Here is a 27,115-nt window from a genome sequence, read left to right as displayed (position 1 = left end):
CTAGTGCTGGGTTAACTCAGTCCAATTGAACACGGGGAACATCCCCAATCATCCCCAGCTGTATGGGTCCTGTGCAGGTTATTACACAAACTTAAAGATAAAGCATATAATTGCGCAAAGATCACCCGTGTCGGTGTCTACGCATTTACATTGTGTATCTATCGTATGTCCTATGCTTTTCATGTATGGAACAATCTGTCTGCACTGTACGCAGAATAATACTTTTCACTGTACCTCGGTACACGTGACAATAAACTAAAATCCAAATCGAGATAGGTGACAGAACATAACGAACAGCAAAGAATGCCAATAAAGTTAATAAGGAGGGATACATTAGAGTATGAGAGAAAGATGGCCAGAAATATAAAGAGCGATAGTAAGAGTTTCCATGGATATTTAAATACAAAGAGAGTTAACAGAGTCAGTGGCTAGAGAATTAATCATGGAAAGTAAGGAAATGGCGGATGAATTGAACAGCTATTTTGCATCAGTCTTCACTATAGAGATGTAACATCTCAGAAATAGTTAAATCAGAAAATGGAAGGGAAGGGACTATGAGGTGGGAAGTCATGGAAAGTGACAGTCTTTGAAACAATAGCTTGATGCGCAGTGGTCCAGTAAAAGGTATGGAGGTGCCTATGGGTTTGTGTTCAACTTATGCTAGTTAGAGGTTGGTTTTCCAAGCAAAAGTGCCACCCTTGTCAGCTGGTTTCAAGAAGATGTTAGGGTTAGACCTGAGAGAACGGACAGCTTTAAGTTCATAGAGGAATGGTTAGAGGGAGTGAAGAGAGCAGAAAATTTGAGATGGCTGATGCCACAGAGCAGTTCTCAATAAAAATTTCTAGACAGAGTAAAAGGCCTGAGGAAGGGGTCTAAGTGTAACTAGAATTCTGAAAATGGAAAAACGGGTTTGGGAAGGAAAGGAAGTCTGCCATCATTATCTGGTCAGGCCTACGTGACTCCAGATCCACAGCAATGTGGCTGACTCTTAACTGCCCTTTGAAATAGCCCAGCAAATCACTCAGTTCAAGGTCAATTCGGGCTGGGCAATAAATGCTGGCCTTGCCAGCAATACCGTCTTCCCATGAAAAAATAAAAAGACTCCTGAACAAAGAAGTGGACGTAGAGACAAAGGCAATGAAAAATGAGCTCCGATTTGGGCCAAGCTTGAAATTTATCGAGGTGGGAGTGGAAGGAGATGAAGCTGAGGCATGATAATTTGGGGTCAGAGAGGGGATGGACAGAGGCAATAGTGAAAATATGCTAAGGGGTAAGATTGGAAGAAGGGGTCAGGGGAAATTGAAGGGCAATAAGGATCTGGAGGGGGGTTGATATCCAGGAATTGTCAAAGCTTTTACATACATGAGAAACCACAAAATATATTTTTCTAAAAGAGAAGAGCTCTTGTAATGACCAAGATAAGATCATTAGATTTTCTATTCAGAACAATGCCTTAAGTAATTCACCCAATGGGAAGCCTATGTGGTTTTAATGGGTGGAGACTAAATGAGGAATATATTAATTTCACACATTGAAATTAAACACTATTATGTACCATTATGGATCAACATGTTGCAGGTTAATTTTCCATCATTTCAGCTCTCAGTTTGGTATCTGAGTTATGCCATTTTAAAGGACCACCATAAAGAAGCCATCTAGCATCCGATCATATGGAGGGAGAAATTAATATTGTTACTTCTATTTTTATGTTGTCCCTTGCAATTTATTATATTCCACAGGGATTCAAGTGACTGAAAAAAGTATAGTATCAGATTGAGAACATAATAATAATCTTTATTATTGTCACAAGTAGGCTTACATTAACACTGAAATGAAGTTACTGTGAAAATCCCCTAGTCGGCACATTCCGGCACCTGTTTGGGTACACGGAGGGAGAATTCAAAATGTCCAATCACATCTTTCAGCACTTACGGGAGGAAACTGGAACATCCAGAGGAAACCCACGCAGACACGGGGAGAACGTACAGACTCCGCACAGACAGTGACCCAAGCGGGAATCGAACCTGGGACCCTGGTACTGTGAAGCAACAGTGCTAACCACTGTGCTGCCATGCCGCCCAAAGAAACAGTAGCCATGTGGATCCACGAGCGTGCTCCACTATTCAATAAGATCATGGCAGATGTTCGACTTCAATTCCACTTTCCTCCCTAACAACCTACACCACATGCACTGCAGTGGTTCAAGGTATCAGTTCCCCACCAATTTCCCAAGGGCAATTAGGGGTGGGCAATAAATACTGTCTTGCCATCTATGCCCACATCTTACAAACAAATTAAAAAAACATAAGCTTCTCAAAACCCCGCAGCCGAATCAAATTTCTTGTTCTACCTATGCCTCTGGTTCCTACATGTTCCATGAAAACCCGATACACCCTTACAACTCCAAATGCTTCCCCAGCCACAAAATGATGTCCTTGTTCCTGGCACTAGATGGACAACAAGACTTTCAGAGCTCCCAAATGTGGCTGCAGAGAACAATCTCTATTCCTAGACTGTATACCTTGTCCCAGCTCCACTACCACCACATTCCTTTTCAATTCTCTCACTTGAATGGCCTCCTATACCACAATGTCATGGTTAGTTAGCTCATCCAACCTAGACTATTCCCTAATCCACACTGGCAGCAAGAAACTTGCACTTGCTGCATATGGGCAAAGGCAGATGCTCCTCTAAACCTCCACCTGAGCCCCCTTGCCTGCCTAACTTACAATCACACCAGTTACATGATTAGCAACCAGACATGTGCCACCTCTTAATCTAAGGGCATTCTGCATGAAAATGCCCAAATAACATTCTCTCTTCTGGTTGCCCTGCAATGGCTGCACTTCAGGACTCCAAGGACAGGATTTTCCTCTCCCGTTCACATTGGGTGGATTCGGTGAAGGGAGCAGAAAATATAACAAGACGACCAAAGTCAGATTTCACAATGATGTAAAAGCAAGAAGTGATTGTTCCTTCCCTCCATCAGTGATGGGCCTCGATTCCAGATGTTAAATGTTGGGTACTTCACTGTAATTCATTAATATATATCATACACCCACATCCAAAACTCCATCCACAGCTACATGTCAGAATGGAATGAAGCACAACTGGTCTCAGAAGGCGCGCACCTGGTGAGCAGTACGCTCAGGAGAGCTTGGAGGTTGGTACAGCGCTTGGGTGGGAGGGGGTTGTGCCAGAGCAATGCTAGAACAGTGCCAGCTTGGGGTGCCCCATTGTAATGGCTCCCAGATTTTAGAGTTGTTGATTTGATGGTGGGGCAGGCGAAATAGAGACCGCCTGCCAGTGATATGTCCTGGGACCTGTGACTGCAATTTATTTTCTAAGCCCTTGACTACATGGCGGAAAGGCCGCCATCGCCATCTTCAATACCACATTTCCCGCCTCACATCGGCCTTTACCGATATTGGAGAAAATTGCACCCCAAATCACCAACTCTGAGCTGAAGTGCCTTGAGATGCAGGCTCTTACTGCAGATGTGGTTGTCCTAATAAAAAAGCTCTCCTCAAACTTGCACAAGCTGCAGCTGTGGAACATCACCACCATGCTGATCTAAATTTGTTTTATTTATTTAATAGATCTTCATCTATCATCTCAGCTTATAGCTTTTAATCTAATTTAAGTTGCAAGTAGTTAAGTTAAATATTTACCTGCACCATGAGCCACAACAGGTATTGGAGACAAAAAGCAGCACCTCTTCCCCCATCTGAATCAAATTCCTATTCACACCAAATTTCAAACTTCTACACTGTTTAGATTGCGCTTAGTTTATGACTTCTCGAAGGTACTGGAGAATAATACCCCTGAACATTATAGCAAAGGGTGGACTTTAGCTCTTCAGAAGATTCTGAATAGGTCATTCTCTGGGAGGACTGAATATTTTGGCCGCTCTTTGTATTAGACGGTGAATTTGTAATTTTATGCCAGTTTTGTACTTTGCTAGATTAACCTAATGTTTTCATTAACCCGTTGCAAAGTTTCATCAGGATATGAAAGGAACAATCTGATATGTAAAATGTTTAATATCAAAAACATTCTGCCTTGAGGATTAATAATTTTTAGATTGCTCTCAATATATTATTTATTATAAAGATTGAAGTAATTCTTTCTCAAGTGGTAAAGAATTTTGGATCCCTAACTTTATAAATATTTCACAACATGGACACCAACACTGAAAGCAATTTTTCCATGTACGATGTTTTGATAGGTTTTGGAGTATTTTAATATCTTCATTGGCAATCACTCGCTAACGAGTATGATTGCCCACCAAAGAAACTAAGAAATATAGTTATACATTAATTTATAAATTCACCATTTGCTAAAAATAAAGCATTTTGAAAGACTAACACAAACAATGTCATTCTGCCTGCAACTTGAAAGCATTGGGTAGGGCACATTCCTCAAAAAGTTCGTCTGCTAAAGTGTATGGTGTAAAAAGAGGTTACTGCAGTTACTGACCTTGAATAGTTGCCAGTGTGCTATTACTCATTAATGCTGGACCGAGAGCACCACCAAGACTCCCTGGATTCAGACTTAGTAAGGCACCTCTGTAAAAATGAAAAACAAGTTGATTTTGGGTTTATTTACTGAGACCATTTTTCTGGAAAATATGCATGCTCCCCGAACTGCATAATCATATATCACAATACAACAGAAATTCTGAACTAATTTTTGTGGGGCAGCAGTAAAGGAGGAAGTCCATTGAATATTTCAATGGTTTTAGATAAAGATAACTAATCTGGTAACCATTTCCAGTTCCAATACTACCATGATATTCTCTATTCGCTCTGCATTCACATAACTAATTATGTATTTTATTCAGGGGATGAGAGCATCGCTGGCAAGGGCAGCATTTATTGCCCATCTTCAAATATCCTCGAGAACGTGGTGGTGAGCCACCTTCTTCAATCACTGCAGTTGTGTGCCTTTTTCATGTACAAATTCAGTGTATCGATAGATGCCAGATGGTTTGCTGATCATATCCTTATTATAGGTTTTCTTAGCAACTTTGCTACAACCGAGTGGCTTGCTAGGCCATTTCAGAGGGCAGTTAAGAGTCAATCACATTGTTAAGGATCTGGAGTCACAAGTGCCCAAGTGGGTCTCGTTAAAGGACATTAATGAGCGAGATGAGTTTTTGCAGCCGGGCTGTACTGGCCGGGTTGGGTGACCAAGGGACGGTTTGTGGGGCCGGGGTGAAACTCCAAGGGACTAGGGCGGTGTCCAGGCATGGACTGCCATTGCCACGGACTGCAAGGCAGGCTTCTTGCTGTGCACCCCACTGACCACCCACCTTCGCCCTTGATTCTGCACTGTCTGTTTGGGTGCTCCCACCCTCACACTCCAGCCCCCACCCGAACACCTCCAGACCCCAGCCTCCGCCACACCACCCCTCCCAAACGGGCGCCACATGCTGGCACGGCATCATGCAGCCCACCCAAGGGCAATGCTCACAGTAGGTCCTACAGGGGGCGCCAGACATATCGCTGGCAAGGGCAGCGCCAGCTGATGGTACCTGGCAGCAGGAATGGGAGCCGACGAAGCCAGGGGTTCAGGTCGACAGGGGAACACACGATATGCCGTAGCAGGATCCGCAGAGCCAGCCGGAGCCACCGTGTAGACCTGGTTGGGCACGGGGGTATGCACCATGCAAACATGCCGGTCTTTCAGACAATGAATATTGGAACACAACCAGCAATGGTGGCCTTCCTCTTAGTCGTCGCAGCCCTGGGAGATGCACTGTGGCTGTACGAGCTGGAGCTGCTTGAGGAGGAAGCAGCTGGTGAGGATGGCGAGGCGGCCACGCAACAGCCCAAGGGGAAGGTGCAAAGGAGGCGCCGCATGAGGCAGCGCCCGTCATTCGAGCACCTGCCGGACCGGGCATGCCGTTGAAGACTCCGGCTGAGCAGGGGGACAGTGCAATATATCAACCAGATCACGGCGCATCTGGCACCGCAGGGGAATGGGGGAGGTCACCTCCACCCGGTAGACGTCAAGGTGACGGGCGCCCTGGACTGCTACGCTACAAGCTCCTTCCAGCCGCCTAGTGGAAACCTGTCTGGAATCTCAGAGCATGGTGCACGCCGTGCCATCGCAGAGGCCCTATATGCCCGGTCAGCACAATACATCCATTTCAATGTGGTCCGAGCCCACCAGGATGCCCAGGCAACAGGGATCACCGCCATTGCCAGATGCCCCGGTTCACAAGAGGATTGACGGGATGCATGCCGCCCTACGGGTATCTGCAGTTGACAGGCTGCTCTTCACAAACCGAATGGGGCTCCACTTGATGACCGTGCAGCTGGTCAGGTTGCACGCCTGCGGCTGATACCTGGACAGCTTGCACGACGCCTTCATCCTGGCATACTCGACAATTCCAAGCCTTTTTGAGGTGCATCCCCGGCTGAGTGGTTGGCTCCTGGGCGACAGGGATTATTCACTGTGGTTGCGGCAGATGACGCATATCTGGAACTACAGACTGACGTGGATTCCCGTTACAGCGACGCTCATGCAGCGATCAGAGGCATGATAGAGCGGTGCTTTGGCCTCCTGATGTTGTGGTTCAGGTGTCTGGACCGCTCTGGTGGGAGAATGGCGCTTGGAGGTTTGCCGATATCGTGGCGGCCTACTGCATTCTCCACAACATCGCGCAGCAGAGCGGCGCTGTACTGGAGGAGGAGAAAACGGCAGGCCTTCTCCAACAAGGTGGATGCAGGAGACAATGAGGATGGATAGGACATGGGGCCTGGGCAGGCACAGGAGGCCGCACGTGCGTGCCAGTGTGCACAGGATGCTCTGATCGCCTCCAGGTTCACGGCCTGATTTTGGGGGGGGGGGGGGGGGGGGGGGAGAGAGAGAGAGAGAGAGAGAGAGAGAGAGAAGAGAACTGGCCTGGGGGACGGACGCCCACTTGCACATTGCACCCTATCCCCCCCCCAATAGCGGCCGGAATGTAGTGCAGAGTGGGGGTTCGGACGCCCTCCGGGTGGGGAGGGGGAGGGGGGGGAGGGGGGGGGGGAGGGAGGGGGGGAGGGAGTGAGGGGGGGGGGAGGGGGGGGAGGGGGAGGGGAGGGGGGGGGACGGAGGGGGGAGGGGGGGAGAGAGGGGGGGGAGAGAGGGGGAAGAGGGGGGGGAAGAGGGGGGGGGAGAGAGGGGGGGGGGAGAGACGGGGAGAGAGGGGGGGAGAGAGGGGGGGAGAGAGGGGGGGGAGAGAGGGGGGAGAGAGGGGGGGGAGAGAGGGGGGGGAGAGAGGGGGGGGAGAGGGGGGGGGAGGGGGGGGGAGAGGGGGGGAGAGAGGGGGAGAGGGGGGGGAAGAGAGGGGGGGGGGAAGAGAGGGGGGAGAGAGAGGGGGGGAGAGGGGGGGGGAGAGGGGGGGGAGAGAGGGGGGGAGAGAGAGGGGGGGAGAGAGGGGGGGGGAGAGAGGGGAGGGGGGAGAGAGGGGGGGGAGAGAGGGGGGGGAGAGAGAGGGGGGGGAGAGAGAGGGGGGGGGAGAGAGAGGGGGGGGGAGAGAGAGGGGGGGAGAGAGAGGGGGGGGGAGAGAGAGGGGGGGAGAGAGAGGGGGGGGAGGGAGAGAGAGAGGGGGGGAAGAGAGAAGAGAAATGTAGTAGTGATAGGACACAGTATCATCAGGACATTGCAGCCGTAATTGGCAGTTCCAGAGATTGTGTAGCCTGCCTGGTGCCAGGGTTAAGGACATCTCCTTGCAGCTGGAGTGGAAGGGGGAAGATTCCAGTTGCTGTGGTCCATGTGGGAACCAACAATACAGCAGAACATCTTTCCTGGTTATAAGAGAATTTGAAGAGGTAGGGACCAAATAAAAATGCAGAACATCAAAGGTAATTATCTCTGGGGCTTGCACCAATTGGCATGTGGTCAAGTAAATTAGAGAATTAAACAACTGGCTCAAAGAGTGGTGTGGGAAGAAATTGTTTCAATTTATTGGGCACTGGCATTAGTATTCAGGGCTGGGATCCATTTGAACGAGGCTGGGACCAGTGTCCTGACCAATTGTATAACTAGGGCCGTGGACAGGGCTTTGAACTAACGGTGGTGGTGGGAGGAGAAAGAGTATGGAAGAGAGGTTTAGAAATCCAAACCGAGGTATTAGATCTAATATTGTGTAATGAAGAAGGGTCAATTAATAATAATATTCTTAAGAATCTTTATTGTCACAAATAGGCTTACATTACCACACTCTGGCACTTGTTTGGGTGCACAGAGGGAGAATTCAGAATATCCAATTCACCTAGCAGCATGTCTTTCGGGACTTGTGGGAGGAAACCGGAGCACCCGGAGGAAACCCACGCAGACACGGGGAGAATGTGCAGATTCCACAGACATTGACCCAAGCCAGAAATCGAACCTGGGACCCTGGAGCTGTGAAGCAACAGTGCTACCCATTGTGTTACCGTACCACCCAATTAGTAATGTCCTAATAAAAGATGCACTGGGAAATAGTGATAATACCAGTGAATTCTATATTAAGTTTGCAAGCAACATGCTCCAATCGCAAACAAAAATCTTAAACTTAAAACAAAGCCAATTAAATAGATATGAGGGGAGAATTGGGTCAATTGAATAAATAGACTAAATGTATGGAGATAAAAAAAACAAGTGGGAAACATTTAAAGAAACTCAAAAATATATATTCCACTGAAAAAATAAAACTCAATGAGAAATACCCACCTATGGCTCACTCGGAAGTTAAGGATTCGATTAAAAGAGTGGCTAACAATTTTGCAAAAAAAGTAGCAAGTCTGGGAATTGGGAATAGTTTAAAAACTAATAGAGGGCCGTCTCAAAGGGAAAAAAAATAGAATGAGAGTAAACTAGCCAGAAATACAAGAACATAAGTATAAAAAAAGGAAGCGAGTAGCCCAAGTAAATGTTGGTCCCTTAGAAGCAAACACAGGAGAAATTATGGGAAGGAAATGGCAGCATTGAACAAATATTTTGTGGCTGTCTTCACAGTAGAAGACAGTTTCAGACCAGAAATAGACAGTAACATATGGGCTAAAGAAAATGTGAAATAATTAAGGGAATTAACATTATATTAGAGGGGAGACCTGATAGAGGTATACAAAATTATGAGGGGCATAGACAGAGTGGATAGTCAGAGGCTTTTCCCCAGGGTAGAGGGGTCAATTACTAGGGGGCATAGGTTTAAGGTGAGAGGGGCAAGGTTTAGAGTAGATGTACGAGGCAAGTTTTTTAAGCAGAGGGTAGTGGGTGCCAGGAACTCGCTACCGGAGGAGGTGGTGGAAGCAGGGACGATAGTGACATTTAAGGGGCATCTTGACAAATACATGAATAGGATGGGAATAGAGGGATACGGACCCAGGAAGTGTAGAAGATTGTAGTTTAGTCGGGCAGCATGGTCGGCATGGGCTTGGAGGCCCGAAGGGCCTGTTCCTGTGCTGTACATTTCTTTGTTCTTTGTTCTTATCAGGAAAAAAAGAATGGAGAAACTTAAGAGACTAAAATCTGACAAATCCCCAGGACATGATGGACGACACCTCAGGGTTCTAAAACAGATAGCTGTAGAGATATTGGACCTGTTGTCAATGGTGTTCCAAAATTCCATAGATTTGGCAATCATCCCATTATATTGAAAGTTGGCGAATCTCACACCCCTTTTCAAGGAAGAGAAAAAACAATGAACTACAGGCCAATTAGCCTAACATCAGTTGCAGTAACAAGGCAACATGGTTTCACTGAAGAAAAATAGTTTTTTTTGAGGATGTAATTAGCTGATAGATGAAGGGGAAACAGTAAGATGTAATATACTTGGATTTCCAAAAGGCATTCAATAAGATGCCACAAAAAAGCTTAAAAAGCAAATTAAGGGTTCATGAAGTTGGGGGCAAAAGTTGAGCATGGATAGAGAATTCATTAACAGCAGAGAGCGGACATAATGCAGTATTTTCAAGTTGACACGCAGTGAATAGTGGAGTGTCACAAGTATCAATGCTGGGGCCTCACCTATTTACAATGTATATTAATAATTTAGATGAATGGACAGAGAGTAATGTGTCAAAGTATGCTGAAGAAGCCAAGCTAGGTTAGAAGGTGAGGTGGGAAGGTAAACTGCGGGGAGGCCACAAGAGAGGCTGCAAAGAGATATAGACAGGATAAGGCGAGTAGACAACAAGATGGCAAATGGAATATAACATAGGGAGCTGTGAAGTTATTCACTTTGGTTGTAAGAATCAAAAAGCAAAATATTATTTAAAACTAGACTTGGGTGTGTTTGTACAAGGAACGCAGAAAGTTAGGAAGGCAAATGGTATATTGATTTTCAATGCATAGGAATTGGAATACAATAATAAAGACGGCTTGCTGCAACTGTACAGGCTTTTGGTAAGACTACACCTCAGAAATTATGCAGTTTTAGGCTCCACATTTAAGAAAGAATGTAATTGCATTGAAGGCAGTACAGCGAAAGGTCCCTAAATTGGTCCCTAGGATGAGGAGGTTGTCCCATGTTGAGAGGCTAAGTAAATTTGGCTTATATTTTCTGGAGTTTGGAAGAATAAGAGTTAAATTATCAGATTGAAACCCACAAAAATGCTGAAGGGGCTTGATAGGGCAGATGCTGTGAGAATGTTTCCATTGGTCAGGGAATCTAAAAACATCTCAAGACAAGATACCGATCATTTAAAACTGATAGGAGAAATTTGTTCACTCAAAAGGGAATTGTGAATCTTTGGAATTCTCTTTCCGTGAGGGCTGTGAATGCTCCATTATGGAGTACATTTAAGACTGGATCAACAGATTTTTGGTCTCAGGAAAATAAGGGGTATGGGGAGGAACAGGAAAATGGAGTTGAAGCCCAAGATCATCCATGATTGTACTGAATAGTTGAGCAGGCTCGACAGACCGTATGGTCTAATCTTGCTCCTATTTCTCGAGTACATTAACACTCAGGGGCCTGTTCTTTGCAAAACAAAAATGTTCAAGTCTTACACTTTTGTGGAATTACCCGTGAGCTTGGGGAGCCCATAGTTCCCCGCTGCTTTCTTTGTGGCAACACTGTGGCCAATCAGTCATCTTGCCAACCATTCAACTCCCCTTTCTCCTGCAGTATAAATTGCTCTGATTGTTTAAAATTTGGCATTCATGCGTTTGTCCTGATTGCAAGGTGAAAAGCTTGGGTGATATGCTTATCTTGCCAGCAATATTCAAATTCTGTACTACCAAGATACTGTCAATAAAATAAAACAATATTCTCAACATTTATTTATTATTAAAAGTGTAGCACGCCTCAATTAAACTTCTAAAACATTATCAGCGTAATATGACAGGCAAAAGCTTTATAAAGCTCCGAGAAATTTTAATCTGTGTTATAGTACAATACAGGTGTGATTATTTTTAATTGTTACCTGGGCCTAATTCTTAAAATTTAAATGAATTTAACTTTTGTCCCAGAAAAAGTAAAATGGCTAGTGAACCGCACTTTGAGGAAGCTGAAGACCTATTGCTGTAGCCTATTGGACAAAACAAGTCTTCTAGGATTATTATAGGGGTAAAATCGTAACGTCCAGTGCCATAATGCATCCTTCAGAAAACAAATCTACAGCATTTAGCTTATGTCCTATGTTTAAGTTTTATGCAGGTTTCCAGATTTCAAAGTGCACCATTTGCATCAGTCACTGGAAAATACTGGTGAGGCATGCATCTTGGCCAGCGATCAAGGCAAAGTTGACTACAGTTTCCCCGATTTAAGTAAAATGCAAAAGTTGACTATAAAGAACAATGGCAAATTGAATTTTGCAAATAAACCAGAAAAATGACACATTTGATAAATTTGGTAAAATTGAGTACGATAGTATGGAGAAATTTGCAACCACTTCAAATGAAAAACAGGCCATAAAATGAAAAATGCAAGCTTTTGTTTGTGTGTGAAATGAGAGACATTTGCTGCTGGTATCACAAGAAAAAGAACGAGAGACACAATATGCAAATTTTCAGTCTTCTTTCTCCCATCCCCTCAATTTACTTTTATACTGGCTAGGTCTGCTTCTTTAACTCATTCCAATTTGAAATATTATCCCTAATGGGAGGCGGTGGCGTAGTGGTATTGTCACTGCGCTAGTAGTCCAGAGTAATGCTCCAGCGTCCTGGGCTTAAGGGCAACACGATGGCACAGTGGTTAGCACTGCTGCCTCACAGCTCCAGAGACCCAGGTTCAATTCTGGCCTTGGGTGACTGTCTGTGTGGAGTTTGCACTTTCTCCCCGTGTCTGCATAGGTTTCCTGCGGGTGCTCTGGGTTTCTTCCCACAGTCCAAAGATGTGCATGTTAGGTACATTGGCCATGCTAAATTGCCCCTTGGTGTCCAAAAGGTTAGGTGGGGTTACTGGGTTTAGGATGGAAGCATGGGCTTAAGTAGGGTGCTGTCATCCAAGGTGCAGACTCGATGGGCCGAAAGGCCTCCTGCTGCATTGTAAATTCTATGATTCTACGTTCCCCTCAAAACTATATGATCATGCATATCAACTATATTAAAGTGAAAAACATTAGTTGACTATCCAGGGTCAAGCTTATTGACAAGATAACACCCAAGTGATTCTCTCCCAAGTAGCATGATGCAAATCATTTATATATAAATGGAGGCTGAAAAAGTGAGGAAAAATTCTTTCACATCACATTTGTAATATAACCTATTTATCAAAGCATTTATTTTATTTGCGAAGGTAAAAACAAATGTTTGCTGGCTACTGCAGTAATTCAATTCTCCCCAATGTGCAGGCAAAGCCTTTATTTGATGGCATCCTATGAAATATTAGATATTAAAGATTCACATGTTCACAGATAAATGAAAGATGTAATTCACCAATAATAGCATGCAGTGAAAACTTACCCAGCTGCAAACTGAGGGGCTGACATGAGGCCAGGATTGGCTAGTCCTGCAGCAGCAGCCATGGCAGCTAGGCCCGGATTGGTGACAAGGCCAGCACCACTGGATACCTGTGCAGCTGCTGCTTGTAGCGCAGTGGCCTGCAGTCCAGATGCTGACACCGTGATTTGGCTTGTGCACAGAGGGTTTATTAAGCCAGTTGAGGTTGACTGTGTGGTATGTGCATCACTACTGCTAGATGACTCAGTCACCGAAACAGATGCTGATGGTGAAGGGGTTAGAGATGGAGAAGTGACTGATGACGTAGAAACTGCAGAAGATAAGCCGGTGATTACAGATGCCACGTTTGTAGGAGCTGTCCCTGATGCAGTTGTACCTGGAGGGTTAATGAGAGATCACAATTTTAATATGAATTCTATTTCCTATTTTATGTTTTATCAAAATATTTCTAAAATAATTCAGAAATTAATAAGAGAGATGAGGGGCTGGATTCTTAGTCAGGGTGACTCAGGAACCCTTTAAAAATGGCAGCTGGAACCTGATTCCAGAATTTCCAACCCCATTCCTAGGGTTTCCAATTTTCAGGTGTGACTTTAAGGGAGGGGGCTGGTTCAGATTAAAAGCCTGCACCTGTGACCTAGCTGGCTCCATTTTGAGGATTACAGCCCTAATCCACTGTAATTTTCATGGAGTTGGGCCACGTTGTAAATGAGTTGAGGTTCACTGGACAAGGCGAGAACAAATAGTCAAGGTAGAAAAAAAATCAGTTCAATGGGGCAGGCTGAAATGAGGGCAGTCCTGTTTATGGAGTTGGGAGATATGATGTGGGAAGCTGTGGCAGGCTTCTCCAGTCTCTTCCTACCTACATCAGTGTCTCTTCTAACATCTTCCATCACTTTAAAAGTTGCCTGTTTCCTGACCCTAACAGTCTCCTCTTTACCATGTATATCCAATCTCTCTACACTTTAATCATCCCCACCAGGATGGTCTGAGGGCTCTCCGCTCCTTCCTTGAACAGAGGCCTAACCAGTTCCCACCCATCAACACCCTACACCGCCTAGCTGAACTTGTTCTTGCTCTGGCTAACTTATCCTTCAACTCCACTCACTTTAGAAGTTTAGAAGAGTGAGAGGGGATTCATAGAAACGTGGAAAATTCTAACAGGATTAGACAGGGTAGATTCAGAAAGAATGTTCCCGATGGTGGCAACATGGAGTATGGATTCCTCAGCTGAGGGGGGACAGTACGTGTTAATCAACAGGAGGTTTATTTTCCCATGTTTGACCTGGTGCCCATGAGACTTCATGAGGTCCAGAGTCGAATTTGAGGATTCTCAGGGCAGTCCCTCCTGACTGTATACCAGTGCTGCCACCTCTGCTGGGTCTGTCCTGCTGGTGGGATAGGGCATACCCAGGAATGGTGGTGGTGGTGTCTGGGGCATTATCTGTTAAGATATGATCCTGTGATAATGACTTTATCAAGATGTTGCTCTCCCAATTTTGGCACAAGCCCCCGAATGTTACTAAGGAGAACTTTGCAGGGACGACAGGGTTGGGTTTGCAGTTGTCGTTTCCAGTGCCTCGGTCGATGGCGCGTGATCCAACCGGCTTCTTTCCTCCTTGCTCCCTTTGTTGAATACAACTGAGTGGCTTGTTAGGCCATTTCAGACGGCATTGAAGAGTGTGGGTCTGGAGTCATATGTAGGCTACACCAGGTAAGAACAGTAAGTTTCCTTTCCTAAAAGTCATTTGTGAACTAGTTGGATTTTTAAGACAATCAACAATGGTTTCATGATCATCATTTGACTCTTAATTCCAGATGTATGAGGGATGTACAACATTGGATAAGGAGAAAAAGGGAGGCTTAAGGCAGATATCGAGGACTCAAAACAGTTGATGCCCTAGAGGCATATAGAATGTGCAAAAGGGAACTTAAAAAGGAAGTTAGGAGACCAAGAAGGGGACAAGATAGGTTACTGACAGGTGAAATGAAGGAAAATCCTCTAAGTTGTTTTGCAAGTACATCAAGGGTAAAAGGGTAGTTAGGAAAAGAGTAGGGCCCATTAAGGATCATAGAATCCCTACAGTGCAGAAGGAGGCCATTCGGCCCATCGAGTCTGCACAGCCCTTGGAAAGAGCACCCTACTTAAGCCCATGCCTCCACCCTATCCCGTAAACCAGCAACCCCACCTAACCTTTTGGACACTCAGGGACAATTTAGCATGGCCAGTCCACCTAACCTGCACATCTTTGGACTGTGGGAGGAAACCGGAACACCCGGAGAAAAACCACGCAGGCATGGGGACTAAGCACAAACACCACACAGTCACCCGAGGCCGGAATTGAACCCGGGTCCCTGGAGCTGCGAGGCAGCTGTGCTAACTACTGTGTTACCGTGCTGCCCAATCACAATGGTAATTTCATAGAATCATAGAATTTACAGTGCAAGAGGCCATTCCGCCCATCGAGTCTGAACACGTGAGAGGGACGGCATGGATATAGAAATCAGGGAGAAGGATGGTGATAAAATGAAAGAGATTAACATAGACAGATAGGAGATTCTGAGTGGTCTGGTAGCTTAAAAGTAGACAAATCTCCATGGCCAGATTAAATGAACTCCAGGCTGGCAAGTGTGGGAAGGAGGAAATAGCAGTGGTGCTGGCAATAATATTCAATTCCTCTCTAGCTCTAGGAGAGGTGCCGGAGGACCGAAGGATAGCCAATGTGGCATCATTATTCAAGAAGGGAGCAAGGGATAAATCAGGACATTACAGGCCAGTCTGTCTAACCTCGGTGGTGGGGAAACTATTAGAAGCAATTCTGAGAGACAGAATTAATCTGGAGAGGCAGGGATTAATCGAGAACAGTCAGCATGGTTTTGTTAAGGGGAGGTCATGTCTGACCAACTTGATTGAATTTTTCAAAGAGGTGACCAGGTGTGTAGATGAGGGAAATGCATTTGTCGTAGTCTATTTGGACTTCAGAAAGGTGTTTGACAAGGTCCCACACAGGAGACTAATAACGAAGATTAAGAGCCCATGGGATCCAAAGAAATTTGACAAATTGGATCCACAACTGGCTGAGTGGCTGGAAGCACAGGGTTATGGTCAAGGGGTGTTTTTCTGACTGGAATCCTGTGTACAGTGGTGTCCTGCAGAGATCAGTGTTGTGACCCTTGCTGTTTGTGGTTTATATAAATGATTTAGACGTGAGTGTAAGTGGGTTGATCAGGAACTTCGCGAATGATATAAAAATTGGTGGAGTGGTAAATAGTGAGGAGGATAACTTTAGAGTACTGGAGGATATAGACGGGCCGGTCAGTGGCAAATGGAATTCAATCCAGGTAAGTGTGTGGGGATGCACTTGGGCATGACAAACAAGGCAAGGGAATACATGATAAACGGCAGGATTCTGGGATCAGCGTTTTAAAGGGCGCAGAGGAGATTTACCAGTACATTTCCTGGGCTGGAGAGTTTTAGCTATGATGAGAGATTGGACAGACTGGGGTTGTTTTCCTTGGAGCAGAAAAGACTGGGGGGGGGGGGTTATGATTGAGATGTATAAAATTATATGGGGCAGAAATAGAGTGGACAGGAATAAACCTTTTCCTTGATGGAGGGATCAATAACCAAGGGGCATAGATTTAAGGTAAGAGGCAGGAGGTTTAGGGAGATGTGAGGAAAAACGTTTTCGCCCAAAGGATGTTGAGAGTCTGGAACTTGCTGCCTGAAAGGGTAGTGGAGGCAGTGACCCTCATAACATTTCAGAAGCATTTAGATGTGCACTTACAATGCCAAGGCATACAAGGCTATGGATGAAGTGTTGGGAAATGAGATTAGAATAGTTAGGTGGTTATTTTTGACCAGCACTGGCACAATGGGCCGAATGACCTTTTCTGAGCTGTAGACCTCTATGACAATCAGACACATCTTCCCCTCCTTCCCTTACTAGCATTCTGAAGGGACCATTTTCCCTGTAAGACTCTGGATTGGTCATCCCAAGCAACTAGTCCCCTTCCCACAGCAAATTTCCAAGCAAACGCAGGAGATTTAACACCTGCCCTTTTACCTCCTCACCATCCAAGGACCCAAACACATCATCCAGATCCTCTAAACTAAGGAGCAGAAACTGAAAGGACTTGAAAACTTTTTAGCATTGTGCAATTGACAGAATAGATCAGAGTGGAAGAGCTGTTTTTCTCCCCTGGGGTATAGCTGTTTCAACAGAGTAATTGATGTCTGAACTCAGCTGAAACAACTTTAAGAGTTTGGATGGTTGACATTTTTTTTAGGCTGTAGTAAAAGCATGATTTAACGAATGAATTACTTTTTGAAAGCTTTTTCACACATGGTATTATTACTTCAGGGCTTAGTGGTTTTGTACCGGGTGAATACTGGGTGAATGGCCATGGATGTGCCCGAGGTTGGCATGGAGTGTTTGAGTAACTATGGGGTGGGGGGCATAGATTAGTATGGAGGGTATAAGGATCCATTAGCTGGCATGCGTTGGTGAGGGGGGATGGGTGCTGTTTTTTATTCTATCGATTTTATTTTAACTGGGATGGAGTCCAAGAGCATAATGGAGGGCCTTTCAAACAGCCTTCATCGGCACCTGGCAGCCCCTGTGGCTGTCTTCAAACTCTTTCCAGGGGCAGCAGACTTAAATTCAGTTAGCATCAATCACCCCAGAACAAAAATCCCACCTTGGCAGGAATCTTATCCTGAGGTAGGCCATGCTGAGTTGGGAAATTTCCTGATTCCTACTACTTGCCTTGAAGATCCAGCCCATTACCTCTGTTCCTCTCTCTACACAGATGCTGCCTAAACAGCATTTTATATTTTTAATTCAAATTTCCAACGTCCGCAGTATCCTGCTTTTCCATTGGTCTGCTTATGATTATTGTCTAAAATGACATGAAGCATTAGATTGAATGGAATTCTGTGATTCCACAGCAGCTGTGGAATCATTCCCAAGTGAAGAGTCAATTTTTTGAGAAGAGTATTTTGTATAGGGAGTAGCCTGATTGAGTGCAATGAAGTGGAACTGAAAGGAAATAGGACTTTTACTGTCACCACATCATGACCATCATAGTTCCAACAGTACTGTCTAAATATGGGCATGTACATTCCATTGTTGATGGAACAGCTATCAGAAAATAAGGGGGAAGTAGAAGGTAGACCTAATTCTCATTGTTTGGGCATTCTTCATGGAATTTTGGCAATATATTAGCATGAATAGAATATTGGTCAAGGAAACAGTTAGTAGGGATAAACAGGCTAATTTCAAGTTGGTAGGCTGTAACTAGTGGAGTGTCAAAAAGATCAGTACTGGGGCCTTACTATTTACAATCAATGTTAGCAATAAGGATTGATGTATCCAAGTTTGCTGTTGATACAACAGCTATGCAGGAATGTAAGCCATGAGGAGGACCCAAAGGGGTTGCAAATAGAGAGATAGATGGGATATAGATAGATTAAGGGAGTGGGGATTAAGGTGGCAGATAAAGCATAATGTGGGGAAGTGTGAGGTTATTCACTTTGTTGGTAAGAACAAAAAAGCAGATTTTAAAAACTAAAATGAAACTTTTAAATATCAACATTGAGAGCGACTTGAGTACACTCTTACAAAGAACACAAAATTAGAATCCAAGCATTGGAAACAATTAGGAAGGCAAATGGCATTCTGGTCTTTATTGCAAAGAGATAGAAATACAAGATCCGAGTTACAATGATATAGGGGCTGGATTCTGGAAATGAAGTGTTCTCGCCAGAGTCGAATCGTTCTGGATCTCCGGTGGTACCAGGAACGATTCTCTCTCCTTTTCCATACAAATTTATGCATGGTGGAGAGCTCGCAGATTCTGTCAGAATTTCGGTATTGGACTGCCAGATTGAGCGGGCGGCCCAATACCGAGGTAGGGCGCTGCCAGATCTGCAGACTTTATCCAGCATTTTCTGTTTTTATTTCAGATTTCATTGAGGGAATGATAAGTTGTTTGGTGCAGAGAAAGAACAACAGTTTTTATGGTACTTGGGTAAGTGGTTGAGGATAAGGATTTTAAGTGAGACGCAAAAAGCATGGAACAAGATGAGATGCTCAGACAGAGTGTTAGGTTGACAGATCATGGTGAGATTTGGCTGTCAGTGCCATGTCACCATGATGGTCTGACGGATAGTATAGCCACGTAAGGAAATTACATTTAGGGGAAAGTGTTATCACCCTCAACCAAGTTTCTGTCAAAGCCACGATGTTGATGCAATCATCAACAATAAGCTCATGGATGGCAAGTGAACAAATATCCTGGAAGAAGATGTGGGAGAGGGGGCGATAACTGATCGACTGGCAGAGTTCCATTGGTTAGCACTAAGTGAAAGGTGTGTTGGAGGAAAAGGAGATTAGTTCACCAGGCTAGGTAGGAAATCCAGAAAAAGCAAACAGTTTGGGGTTGCTGCTGCAAGGGTGCAACGATGAATGCCTCAATGGGCCTTTCTGAGGAAGCCAAGAAATAGGCACAACAAGAACCTCTGGGCTAGTATAAGAGGTAGTCAAACCTGGTAAAGTGGTAGGAGAGTAGGAAGGTGATGGGGGTGCTGAAGGTTTGAGGGAGGGATTTGGGACAGCTGAGTGCCCAAGTACAATCACTTGTTGCCTTTAAAGAAATAACCAACTTACCAGTTTAAACTTTTACATAGTACAAGAATTGATAAGAGTACAAAGAGTGCAATTGGTCATTCGTACAAAATGGTTTAACAATTTTAATTATTTCTATGAACTGAAATGGTAGCTGAATTTGTGTAGATGCCACATTGGAAGGAGGACTGAGGCATTGCATGAATGCAATTATACCTGACACCACAACCACATTGTTATTGCAGACCAAGCTATAAAGGAAAAAAGGGAACAAATCAAGAACTATCATTGCACAATTATGAAAGAAGTCTTCAAGTGATCACTGCTCTAACTGGTCATCCCCCATTGATTTATTTTCAGGTAATTGCAGCAAGTCAACATATTGTGACACTGCACTGTTCAACATATTTTTACTGTGTTAGAGTTGGTAATATCACTTATGCCTCCCCAAAATGGATGATACTGATTTTTATTGACATCAATGCCTCCATTGTAGATAGCATAAATCCTCGATCATTTTTCTTCACGCCAGTTTTCAAATCATGGATTGGGAACCTGAATTTCATTCAGATTGGGGTGCACTGTAATTGGAGAAGCAGTTTGCCATTCATTCCATGCTGACTGATCTGGTCACTTTCTTGGCTGGTTGCAAAGAACAATGTTATAACCCATTGTGCCATTTGCTACGGAGGAAGTAAAAATCTTCATTCAAGTCGATTGAAAAGACAATTATAAAATGTTCATGAAAACTTCACAACATAATGTATCAATTAAAGCAACTTCTTACCTGAAATGCTGAAGTTGGTCACACCAGCACTGGATACAGGCATCTGCATTGCATTTACAGCCAGAGTAGTAGGTGTACTACTTGTCACGAGGTTACTAGTGCTGGCTACCTATTAGTAGTAATAATAATAATCTTTATTAGTGTCACAAGTAGTAAAAACATATATCCAGTCATTGAGTAACATGTTAAAATATAACCTGTAGTGCAGAAACAGGCCTAAAATAAACTCTCAATTACCAATAATTTACAGATATTAATCCAAATCTTTAAAAACAACTCCATTGACAAGCGGCAATTTTTATTTAAATGCAAGGAGTTAAATTGATTTTGCTTGGGTAATGAATTCTATAGAATCCCTACAGTGCAGGAGACCATTCTACCTATCAAGTCTGCACCGACCTTAAGAAAAAGCACTCGATCTTAAGAAAAAGCACTCGACCGAGGCCCATCCACTCGCCCTATCCCCGGAACACTCACTTTGATCCACCTAACCTGCACATCTTTGGACCATGGGAGGAAACCGGAGCACCTGGAAAAACCACGCAAATGCGTGGAGAACGTGTAAACTCCACAGTCACCCAAGCCCGTAATCGAACCCAGGTCCCTGGTACCGTGAAGCAGCAGTGATAACACTGGGCCACCGTGTCGGTAATATGTATATCAGTTAAGGAGCGTGTCAAAAATGAAACGTTTCTGCCTACGGTGCATTACTTTATTGTTGTGTTATGTGGGGGATGGTAGTCCACAGAATACCAAGGATTGAATGTTAATGACAAGATAAAAGTTCATCCACTTCTCTCTCTCTCGTGACATTAAAGAAGCCAGAAAGTAGGTACAGTCTGGCTCTGTGTGGAGGTCAAGAGAATTTGGGCATGTCAAGGGTTAATGTGGGATTGAAGAACATTCCGCCCACAATATGCTGTAGAGTCACATAATTGTAGGCAGTGTGCAGATGTGTCTGGAAAGAACCAGCATGGAGACAGCACCCATGCAGGGTTCCACCTTGGAGATGTATATAGTAGGAGGGGGGCCTCTGTGTGGACCCCGATACGGAATAACCATAGATTTTCTCCGGGTAGGATGGATCGGGGGTTCCAAGGCTGGTATAGGGCAGGTATTAGGAGGATGGGGGACCTGTTTATCGACAGGACTTTCCCCAGCATGCAGGCAGGTGTGGGGGGGGGGGGGGGGGGGAAACTTTGATATAAGTTTTGTATTAAGACAACACCCACCTTGTTCTGTTTAATAATTCTTGTTTATTTTTATTTGTATTATTATTTGTACTTCTATCTTTATGTAAAAACGTTGGTTGGAAAAGCTTTAATAAAACATTTTAAAAAAAAGATGTATATAGTTAACTTGTTAAGAAACGGTTTATGTTCAATCATACAAGCCTCCAGGCATATGATTGAGACACTAAACAATCTTACAAAATGGTGGCGGTGGTGGGATAGACACCAAAATCCCAAAGATGCCGGAGAAGACACCCAGAATCTCAAAGCATGAAGTAAAGAAACTGCAGTCTGATCCGAGAAGTGCACCTAAATTGAAGAAATTGGTGGAGATCGCCCAAACAGGAGCATTGCTGTAGATGTGGAGCTGATGGACTTCACCAGGGCACGTGAAGGTCCACTGCCAGTCCTGATTGAATGCAGAGTAATGGTACCTGATTAGATCACAAAAGATTGAGCAAAATTCAAAGTGGCCAAAAGTCACAAGGATCTACTCTGCAAATGTGAGCTTTTATACATGTTTGGTGTATTTGCAGATTAAGTGATCCTTAGACAGGGTATAGATAAATTCCCAAACAAATTTGGTGAGGTATTAAAAGCTTTTGACAAATATTTTAAACTCCTATGATGTGGAGAGCTGAAACCTTAAAAAAAAGGTCTACAACATTCCCAATAAAGTACTGAAGGGCAAGGACACTCCAGGCCAACGCAGACAGGGTGGACACCCCAGACCAAGGCAGATCTCCGGCCAAGGGAGACAATGCCCAAGCAAACCACAAGATGGTCGCGGACCATGTCAGTGTAACGAACTGCACAGAATTTAGTGCAGAAGACAAGCATAAGAGGAAACAAAAAAGTGTAAAAGTAGAGCTTTTTTGAAAATGCAAACACATTACCCAAACCGCAACAGCAGTGTAGAGCAATAGATGGCTGTGAATGAAGGCTCAGGTGGGGTGAGATTTAGATAGCTAACCAGTAAGGACAGGGCAGCAATAGAGATAATAATAACCAGAGTGTGACAGGAAGGGACGGAATGTACAAACTTCAGAGTGCACCAGCAAATAGGTTCAGAGCAGGGAAAAATGATAAAAAGATCAAATGAAAGGCTCTTTATTTGAATGTGCGCAGACGAAGGAATTGCTGGCACAAATACAAATAGATGCGTATGGAATGGTTATAACCACATCTCTTGAACGGCTAAGTGGCCACGGTTGGGAATTGAACATTCAAGGATATCAGACATTTCAGAAGGATAGGAAGAAAGGAAAAGAGGTAGCTCCCTCAAATTGAGGATGATATCTACTCAGGGCCACAAGTTTCTGCCATGGATCTTTATGTGACTGAACAGGCCAATTCTTGACCGACAGATTTCTGGGCATATAGAGGATGTCCCCCCAAGGGTCTGGGATCCAGAGTGCAGGCTTCCTTCATTTCCCTTACCTGCTGCCACTCTGCCTCAAAGCGTGATGCAGCTTGGTGAACAAATTGTCACCATTTTGAATGATTGGTAGCAAGCTCGTCCAACTCATTAATGTCACTGGTATCATCCTTCAAGGAAAGCTTCATTGTGTCTTTGGAACATTTTCTCTATCCTCCTCTGAAAATCTGGCCATTTGAGAGCTGAGAAAATAGGGCAGGACAGATGCTTTTCAGCCATCCTGACAGTGTCCAGTACTTCGGAGTTAATATTGCAGGAGTTATGTCTCAATGCTTGTGGTCCTGGCATCAAGGAGACTAGCATTTGTTCAGTGGTCCTCCCATTTAAAATGGAGGATGCGGCAGAGGCATTACTGATGGCATTTCTCTCACGCTCTTCTGTGTAACTGGGACACAGTATAGGTCTCACTGTAGTACAAGAGTGTGGGGACGACATTGCTCTATACACTAGGGTGTACCAGACTCAGATGTACAAATCTGTACACTATTTGGAGAGTAAGTAGTAAGAAGGTAATCTCACTGCAGTACAATCTCACTGTCACTCTAGGTGTTGCTCATGAATCTTAGTCTTCGGTTATACTTGCTCCAAATGACCCCCACCTTCTTTTGAAACTCCTCAACAACTAACCAGAAACTGTAATTTCCAGTCTGGCTCTTGATCATCATTTCATTGATGGTTTTCCCAAAATCAATTATGGAAGATAATGATCCTATTTTCCCTTTCTCCCCACCCCACCAGCACACATGCGCCCTCCACACACACACATGCACACACACAGCTTCTCTTGGGCACTTTAAGTCGAATGGTTCAACTTGACTGGTTAGAATAAAGACCACTATGGCAGCAAACTTAGTTGAACTGCAAACTTGGCAATTCTGCCAAACAAAACAGTAAGTAAATCCAATAGCTCAATCGCAAGTTAAGAAATTGTAGGGTTACAGGGTATTCCGAATTCAACATGATGCCAGATCAGTCTCAAAGTTGGCCTTGAGAAAGCACCAGCTAAGACATGAAGCTACTTACTCTTAATTTAACAGCTATGATTACAAAAGGCATCCTAAATAGAAAACAGTCTTACATAATTCACAAACTACTTATATATAAGACCAAAGCTTTTCAAAGTGTGAGTCACGACCCATGGGTGGGTCACAGGTGGATGTCAGAAGGGTCGGCGGAGTTAAGGGTCAGTCAGCACCTTTGTTCAAAAGGGAAGAGAGGGAGATTCAGTAGGTGAGAGGGGGAAGGTGAGAGGGAGGAAGGTGAGAGGGGGGGAAGGGTGAGAGGGGGGAAGGTGAGAGGGGGGGGGAAGGTGAGAGGGGGGGGGGGAGGTGAGGGGGGGGGGGAAGGTGAGAGGGGGAAAGGTGAGGGGGGGAAAGGTGAGGGGGGGAAAGGTGGGGGGGGGGGGGAAGGTGAGACGGGGGAAGGTGAGAGGGGGGAAAAGGTGAGGGGGGAAGGTTTAAGGGAGATATGTGGGGTATGTTTTTCATGCAGGGAGTGGTGGGTGCCTGGAACATGCTGCCAGAGGATGTGGTGGAAGCAGGCACATTAGCAACATTTAAGAGGCATCTGGATGGATACATGAATAGGGAGGAAATAGAGGGATACGGACCAAGCAAGGGCCGAAGATTTTTTTTTAAAGTTAGGGAATCATGATCAGCACAGGCTTGGAGGGCCGAAGGGCCTGTTCCTGTGCTGTACCTTTCTTTGTTCTTCATTTGTTGATTCAGGTACATGGACACACAGTCCTGTCCCTTGAACAATCTAGTGTGAGTGAGAGACAGAACTGTGACAGAAGAGATGGGGAAAATATCAAAGCAAAGGATAGTCACTGAGTTCACTTACTCAACAGTGTGCAATGAATGTCTTGTGCTGGCTGTGCACCGCCTCGCTCGCTGCCTTCAGCCTCACTTCTGACTTGTTGTAACTGCTCAGCGTTGGGTGTAAGCTGCTGTCACCAGAATCCATTCACCTGGTGATTTATTTTGACTCACACTAAAGTACTGGCCGCTCAGCACTTTGAACAATACCAGATGGAACCCAGAAATACTCCTTAGTGATGCCTTGATGGGCCGAATGGTCTCTTTCTGCACTAAGTTCTACGATCTATGACAGAGCATCCCAAATCGGCAACCTCTGCCTCGCAGAATGATAATAATAATAATCAATAATAATCTTTATTATTGTCACAAGTAGGCTCACATTAACATTGCAATGAAGTCACTGTGAAAGTCCCCTAGCACCACACTCCAGTGCCTGTTTGGGTACACAGAGGGAGAATTCAAAACGTCCAATTCACCTAACAAGCAGGTGACTTGTGGCAGGAAACCGGAACGCCCGGAGAAAACCCACGCAGACACAAGGAGTACATGCAGACTCCGCACAGACAGTGATCCAAGCGGGAATCGAACCTGGAACCCTGGTGCTGTGCAGAATTGTTAACCACTGTGCTATTGTGCCACCCTAATGGTGCATGGTAACTTGAAAGTTGCCCTCTAAATTTCTAAATCTCATGCTTATGCCTAACTCTATTTTTGGAATGGTGGCAGGAAGGATGATGTTTTGAGCACTGAAATCGGAAGGCAAGAGGTTCTGCATTTTTAAACAGCATTAATTTGTAAACATTTCATCACCTTTGATGAGTTTTCTGATATCCGAGAGTGCAGTTTTTCAACCTTCACAAAAGAAATGCTCTTTTGGCTTCTCACAATATCTAGGGATGTGGAAAGGTGCAGATCTCCTCAAGTTTTGTTTGATTGGGGCAGCACGGCGGCGCAGTGGTTAGCACTGGGACTACGGCGCCGAGGACCCGGTTCGAATCCCAGCCCTGGGTCACTGTCCATGTGGAGTTTGCACATTCTCCCCGTGTCTGTGTGGGTTTCATCCTCACAACCCAAAGATGTGCAGGTTAGGTGGATTGGCCGCGCTAAATTGTCCCGTAATTGAAAAAAAAAAATAATTGGGTACTCTAAATTTATATTAAAAAAAAGTTTTACTTGATTACTGTTGGAAGTCATAGGGAAATTTTGCAGAACTTTCCCTACGGAGATTAACTTTAAGTTGAGGCCATCATAGAGTCATATGTCTGGATTTTCCTTCATAGCAGTTTTTGCACTTGTATTTGAATAAGGCTAATACACCAGGGGCTATTGCATACAGATTATGAACAGGAAAACTAGATGATTTTATTTCCATCCCTTGCCTGGGCAACAAAACTTCAGTGTCCAAACACTGCCTTGACTCAGGATAGACTGGGCAAGCGAATGTGGCGTGGGTCCCAATGGTTGGCCAGTTGGCAAAAGTGGGTCCCGGGAAAAAAGTTTGAAAAACAATATGAGACAATGGTTTAAACTGTGGCATGTTGTGCAATAGAAATTATTAACTAGTCACAGGTGCGGTTATGTAATATTGTTTTAGTCATATGCAGTAAATTTAGTTGGAAGAACCTCATTTAAAAACACAGCCTCTCAGGGCAAGCAAGGCTGAGTGATACATACCAGATTTGACAGTAACACAGACATCCCAAGAACGACTGTAGAAAGAGAAATGTACTTCATAGAATCCAGAATCTTATAGTGTAGAAGATGAGGCCGCCCGACCCTCCGAAAGAGCACTCTACCTAGGCCCACTTCTCCGCCCCATCCCCATTATCCCACCTAACCTTTGGACACTAAGAGGCAATTTAACATGACCAACCCACATAACCTGTACATCTTTGGACTGTGGGAGGAAACCAGAGCACCGGAGGAAACCCACGCAGACACGGGGAGAAAGTGCAAACTTCACACAGTCACCCAAGGCCGGAATTGAACCTAGGTCCCTGGAGGTAGTGAGGCAGCAGTGCTAACCGCTGTGCCGCCATGTGTATATTTACTTATACATCGACATTCAGCAACCAAGAAAGCAGAGCACTCACCATAATAAAAAAATACTGTGTTAGGAAACAGATACAGTTTAAATAATTTCTATTAGTATTTGCAAGTGTAGGAATATGTTAGTTCTAGGTTTTGGATTAATTTTTATTCCACAAGTCTGTGGGTTTGTTTATAAGCCTGCATTTTTAATGAGGGTTTTACAATTCACAGGGTATAAAAAATTGGACTGTTGCATAGCAAACAAGACCCCACAAGGAAAAGCAAAAGCAATTTAAGTT

General features: G+C 44.5%; 1 protein-coding gene across 5 annotated transcripts in view; it reads right to left on the bottom strand.

The window, feature by feature from the left end:
• LOC140427869 (POU domain, class 2, transcription factor 1-like) overlaps positions 1–27,115 on the bottom strand; it is a 329,760-nt gene that overhangs the window by 32,834 nt on the left and 269,811 nt on the right. For 4 of the 5 annotated variants that reach the window (XM_072513676.1, XM_072513677.1, XM_072513678.1 and 1 more), the window contains 3 exons: positions 20,296–20,404; positions 12,883–13,255; positions 4,480–4,568 (listed from right to left, as the gene is read on the bottom strand). In XM_072513676.1, coding sequence (XP_072369777.1) covers positions 4,480–4,568; positions 12,883–13,255; positions 20,296–20,404 — 571 coding nt within the window. Of the gene's footprint in view, positions 1–4,479; positions 4,569–12,878; positions 13,256–20,295; positions 20,405–27,115 lie in introns of those variants that run through there. The other variant, XM_072513680.1, reaches the window with a different exon arrangement.

This window comes from Scyliorhinus torazame, chromosome 8, assembly GCF_047496885.1.
Source record: "Scyliorhinus torazame isolate Kashiwa2021f chromosome 8, sScyTor2.1, whole genome shotgun sequence".
NCBI classification, from domain to species: domain Eukaryota; kingdom Metazoa; phylum Chordata; class Chondrichthyes; order Carcharhiniformes; family Scyliorhinidae; genus Scyliorhinus; species Scyliorhinus torazame.
This window is presented reverse-complemented; position numbering and strand designations above follow the sequence as displayed.